The sequence below is a fragment of the Herpailurus yagouaroundi genome, unplaced genomic scaffold (assembly GCF_014898765.1).
Source record: "Herpailurus yagouaroundi ecotype Mexico unplaced genomic scaffold, PumYag 188, whole genome shotgun sequence".
Classification (NCBI taxonomy): domain Eukaryota; kingdom Metazoa; phylum Chordata; class Mammalia; order Carnivora; family Felidae; genus Herpailurus; species Herpailurus yagouaroundi.
Window position 1 is genome coordinate 19,290,380 of NW_024412419.1, and position 6,000 is coordinate 19,296,379.

The 6,000-nt window shown below is 44.0% G+C and overlaps 1 protein-coding gene across 3 annotated transcripts in view; it reads right to left on the bottom strand.

Moving 5' to 3' along the window:
• Positions 1-5,330, bottom strand: part of ATAD2B (ATPase family AAA domain containing 2B) — a 169,537-nt gene extending 164,207 nt beyond the window's left edge. For all 3 annotated transcript variants that reach the window (XM_040496165.1, XM_040496164.1, XM_040496163.1), the window contains exon 1: positions 4,998-5,330. In XM_040496165.1, coding sequence (XP_040352099.1) covers positions 4,998-5,213 — 216 coding nt within the window. In that variant the 5' untranslated portion in view covers positions 5,214-5,330. The remainder of the gene's footprint in view (positions 1-4,997) is intronic.
• Between the last annotated feature and the right edge of the window lie 670 nt (positions 5,331-6,000).

A 6,000-nucleotide genomic window follows, 5' to 3' on the forward strand; every position in this document is an offset into this window, starting at 1 on the left:
GTTCAAGACTGACAGTGGGCTCTGTGCTGACAGCGTAGTGCCTGCTTGGGATTCTCTCTCTCCCCCTCTCTCTGCCCCTCGCTTGCTCTCATGCCTGCGCACTTTCTCTCTCTCAAAAGTAAATAAGTAAACGTTTTTTAACAAAAGAAAAAAATGTACACACTGATAAATATTGCCAAGCGGAGGGAAAAGATGGCAGCCCAAGTACACCTCTAATGCAGACCACCACAATACCCTAGACTTACTCCACAGGGATTTTTTTTCTCCAAGTCATCTTTACAATATTGCAAAATGATCTCTGAACAACATGTCTGCTCCTCTTCCTACAACCACTCCCTGAAATCAGGTAGCAAACAATCACTGAAAATCGCTATCCTGTATTTCACATCCCTACAGGCTACTGTTCCCACTTTCAGTCCCAATACAATCCTAAAGCACAACTCCAGATAGTCTAGTTAAAATCTGTCTATACACAGTATATAGAGTATATCCTGACTGTACAATAGCTGCCTTCTTTCCTTCTCAGATATTTGTGGAAACTACTGCTTGCACAGCAACAAAAAGTAGTGATAAATACAGATGTGATAGTAAAATATACAAGCAGAGAAGAAAGAACTAGATTTAAATATTAAATCTACTTATTATCTACTTATTATCACTTACTACCTATTTGGTCTTCTAGTCTAGAGTCTAGAGGAAAATTTTCTTGTTTTTATGTATGGTAAGCAAACATTCAATGTATGATTTTTCCCCTTTGTACGTTCATACAACTGTTTATCCAAAAATCCCAAATCCCTTTTACTCAATAACTCACTTTTCACAAAATCCTTCCCTAGCAGGAAGGCATAACAAATATACTCCCAATATAAGAACACAAACCCAAATATCAACAAATCAACCCAGCTGAAGTCACTGGTCTGGTCCTTAGTTCTTCTAACAAGTAGTAATCCTATCACCTGTCCAGCTGGTTTCCAGAGGCTAGAGGTTTATCTATAATTAGGTATTTAAGAGACAAGCACTCAAGGATCTATCAAAGAATGGTCACAAAGACTACCTGCCATGGAAAAGAGCTTAAGAAATTAACATCCTTCACTTCTACAGGTGTTGTAAATTTCATCTAGGACCTTAAAAACTGCAAGTTTGGGTACCTAGGTGGCTCACTGGATTGAGCGGTAGTTAGACTTTAGCTCAGGTCATGAGCTCACAGTTCATGGGTTCCAGCCCCATGTCCGGCTTTGCACTGGCATCACGAAGCCTGCTCCAGATTCTGTCTCCCTCTCTCTCTGCCCCTACCCCACTTGGCTTTCTCTCTCAAAAATAAATAAACATTTAAAAAAAATTTTTTTAACTGCAAGTTTGAATATCTGGACTACAGAAATGATCAGTAATTGATTTGTTTTAAGTTGCATTTCAATTGGTTACCACAGATAATCCTATGAACTCCACAGCTACTTTGGTTCAAAGCTGTGAAGGGATATTGCTTACCACATTACTCAAGATACACACACATATGTATACGTATATATATTACATTTCCATAATACATATAAGGAAAAACTTTACTCTGAAAGACTTGTATTTTTCCCTACTTACCTCAGAGTCCTATAAGTTATTACATTTTACTCTCAGACTTCTCTTCTGTTTAACCATCAACTTCAGCCACTCTGTTGTAGTATATCGGTAAATGCATGGGTGTTGGAAAAGAATAAGTACAGGGTGATAAAGGAGCATACTACAGAAGGACCCAAGGATTTTTTTTTTTAATGAAATTACGATAAAGCAAATTTACCTATAAAGTTACTCAAAATATTTATTTTGACCCTCTCAACTAAGATGTGGACTCAAAGAATACTATAAAACCTTCTCAAAAAGCACAAAAAGCTAGTGATGAAGCCAAAAGCAAACACGCCTAATAGAAAAAAGAGTTGAAATATTGTTCAAAACTGCTTTCCAATTCTGTGAATACAATTATTAGTTCGCTGAGAGGAACTCTTTGATGGAGCAAACAAATGCTAATTACTGATCATCAGATTAACTGACCTAAAAGAGGTCAAACTTTAAATATACTAAACAAACAAAAGAAGCCAGGAACGAGAGTAATTATAACTCAACACAGAGCAGAAGTCAGCTTGACATTTAAAAAGTGTGGGTTCAAGAAAATCCTTCCAATAACCTACTTGGAAGAAAGGCAAACTATACGCACAGCTCAGGTCCTATGGCTTTTTAAAGCAAATGAAATATGTAGACACAGCCCATGAAATCTAAAAAGAGGGACGCCTGGGTGGTTCAGTCAGTTGAGGGTCCAATATTGATTTTGGCTCGGGTCATGATCCTAAGGTCGTAGGATTGAGCCCACATCAAGGCTCTACACTGAGCATGAAACTGCTTGAGATTCTCTCTCCCTCTGCCCCTCTCCCCTGCTTGTGCTCTCTAGAAAGAAAGGAAGAAAGAAAGAACTGAAAGAAAGAAGGAAAGAAAGAAAACAAAGAACAGAAAGAAAGAAAGAAAGAAAGAAAGAAAGAAAGAGAAGGAGAAAGAAAGAAAGAAAGAAAGAAAGAAAAAGAAAAAGAAAGAGAAAAAAGAAAAGAAAGAACTAAAAGAATCCTGGGGGGCAGAAAGAGGGAAGATCAGCATCAAGCGTAAAGAACACACAAAAGCAGAAAAAGGAGAACCTCCTCAATTATGTATCTTATAAAGAATACATTTCTTCCTACCAAAATAAAAAGAGTCTCCTAAAGCAACAGCATGAACAACCCCATTTTCCATCAAGTCTTCACAGATGCCAGCAAATGTCTAAAACTCCAGACAGAGAGTACCCTTAAATACACTGGAAAGAGTACTAAATTCTTATAATTCATAAAACCAACTTGAGAGGAAGAGTTTACCAGGCCCAAATCAACCCACTTTAGAAATACACAGCAATGAAAAATACACAAATTTCTTCATAAATACATAGTCCATAAGCTTAACAAATTCAGAATTATAACTTTCCTCTTTTAAAAGACCAATCACAATATAGGATTAGAAAATCCTTTACATTTCTCAGAGAAAGCCATTAGAGCATTCTAGCACCTACTACAGCCAGAAAACAAGTCTTCTTAAAACTGAAAAACAAACATTTTAAAGTAAATCTTCATTAGTGTATTATTTATGACCTTTTAAAACATTCTAAAAGGATCCCTGAAACAAAGTTTCATCAGCCTCCTTCTAGAAAAAGCTCTAATACCTTTCATTCCTCCAGCAATTTAAAAGCTACCAAATGTTCATTTCTACATTAGATTATTGATTCCTTGCCTTTTAACATCTCCATAACAGCTGCTTGACAAATTACTTCACCTTATTCCTCAGGGGATAAGGACAGCATGCTATGCATGAATTCCAAAATGGGACCACAAACTGATCAGTGACAGATGAGCTAATTGCTTCAGATGAATTAGACACTGCTCTAATAGACTGGGCATTCATACCATTATACTACAATTAAATAGTACACTAAACATTTTATTTGAACTTAGGTATAGAGAACAGACCTTTCTTAAATTTACTTTTATTTTAAAATAAATGTTAGCTTCAAAAAGTCAGTAAGTCTGTACACGTTTGGAATAATCTCTACAAAAAGCCAAGTTTTCAGAAAAATTATTCTAGTTTGCACAACTTTAAGATCTAGCTTTCATATTTTAACCTAAGAGATCTGTTAACCCCAAAACAGTCTACTAACAAGGCAGTTTTCAAAACATTTTTATTTTAGCAAAATAAAAGCCGAATATATTTTCAAAGATACAATAAATACATTTTGGTAAAATATATCTGTTGTATTTGCCTCGATTCATTCCGATCAGTGTCAGAACAGTATGACATACAGAGAAAAAGCACACACAAACCATAATCTTGTAGACCCCATAGAAAATAAAATATTACTTCCCTCCCACAAGAATAACAAAATGGTGTGGGTTTAAAGGAGCATTTTAAATGAACAGCAATCCCCAGCCAAATTACTCTTGGTTAAATTACCCTCTTGCTAGACAGAAGCAATACTCTTTTCTGAATTCATAACCAATCTTGTAACACAAACTTATCAATTCCCTTAAAGTGCTAAAACAAGTTCTAGCTTAGAGTTTTATACTATAATGAAATCTCAAGATCTTTCAACCACTTTTTAAAAAACCTAAATCACCAGCCTTCTTCAAATGTGTTGGCAACAGTGTGACAACGATGCTGTTAATTCACCTTCTAATCAACTATTCCCGTAACAAAAACGCACACATCCAGGAAACCATACAATTTGAAACAGTGTCTACTATCCAAAACATTCGACATGCCCCTTTTGTGACTTGAAAGCTCTACCAGGTCCCTACTAGAACCTGGGTTAGCTAGCTGGCTGATTCTCCAGCTACAAAATCATGCTCGATCTCTCCTGCCTGGAGAGGCGATAGCGTTGATTTTGTTTTTAAAGTTGGTGTCAGAGCAGCTACAAACTTTTTTCAGCATCCCTGCCTGGCTGCCAACTGGAGCTCTCCGTTCATTTCCTCACCAACTTGAACCACCCCCAAACAGTTTGAGAGTAAGCTGGAGTTAGACACCGGCAGGAGCTGACACACTTACGAGAAGGGTTTGACACCGCAGAAAACTTTCACTTCTCTTCTCCCAGCCCTTCCACCCGGGGACTCCGGCCTTTCGCTCTTGCTCCCCTAGAATTCCCCTCTAAGGCAGGGCAAGGACACGGAAACCAGACTGTTCCAATGTCCCCGAAAAGACACCCCCCCCCCCGAGCCCTCTCCCCCAGACCCCAGTCCTGTTCTTCACACAAAAGAGCCAGAGCAGCAAAGCTATCGCAGCCCTACCTAGCCGGGTACCATCCTTCACCGCACCCGCAGACCTGGTCCCCAGCCGCCCAAGCGGTCTCCACTGGAGGCTTCCTGCCGTAACCCGGCCAGACAAAGCCCCGGCGGCCGGGCCGGCACTCGGAAGCCTCCGGACTCGGGCCGCCGCGCTCTTACCCGGGCCTCTTCCAGAGCGACGCCGGCACCACCGCTTCCCCCGGCCTTGGCGCCGGGGCAGCTGGCAGCGCGGGTCTTGGAGGAGCGGGTCCGAGAGGAGATGAAATGGCTGCTGCCTCCGGTCGCCCCAGGCTCTGCTCCGGCCCCAGGCCCAGGCCCAGGCCCAGGCGACTTGGACCCGAGAAGACGCAGAGAGCTCTTCCGGGTGTTCACCATGGTCCAGCCAGGAGGACGGGGTCCACACAGCGCCCGCCGCGCCTGGGAGAGCCGAGGAAGGCCGGCCCGCCGGCCGGGCAGTCAGGGCCAGTGAAGCCGGGCCGGGAGAGACGAGCCGACCCGGACTCTGCGGAGCGCAGACGAGGACAGGCGAGAGTAGGGCAGACGAAGGGAAGTAGGCGTGAGAAGGCAGAAAGCGGGAGGCGGGAGCGATACTCCAGGCCGACAGCTCAGACCCTCCACCGGCTTCGCCCTCCTCAGCGGGAGCCGAGCGGAGCCGCCATTTCTGCCCCTTTCTCTCTCGTTCTCGCTCTCGAGCTCCGTGCGTCAGGGATCCAGCGCCGCAGGGCCGACGAGACCGCTTCCGGCCGTGGCCGCTGCGGGGCGCTGCAGGGTCGGCCAGCCCTTCTCCTGTCCGCTCCCCCTCCTCTCCCTCCGCCCCTCCAGCAGGCCCCGCCCAGCGGCGCGGCGTCAGCGCTCGGCGGCGGGGGGAGGGGGGCGGGGCAAGGGACGCTCTGGGCTATGTGAGCTCTATGGTTCATAGGTCTGGCCCCGAGTCTAGGAGGGGGATGGGAATAACCAGAAACGGCGCGGAACGAGCTAGAGCGCTGGAGTTGACCCTGGGACTCTCACGCCCTGCGAGGCCCGAATACCCTAGTATCTTCGCCATCGCTCCAGGTGGCTTGGATACAGCCAGGAACGACTGGCAAAGGCGGGGGGATACACGGGGACAGGGGAGGACGAGGGCGCGGTGACCTGAGTTGGAATCCCAGAGGTACCCGAGGCA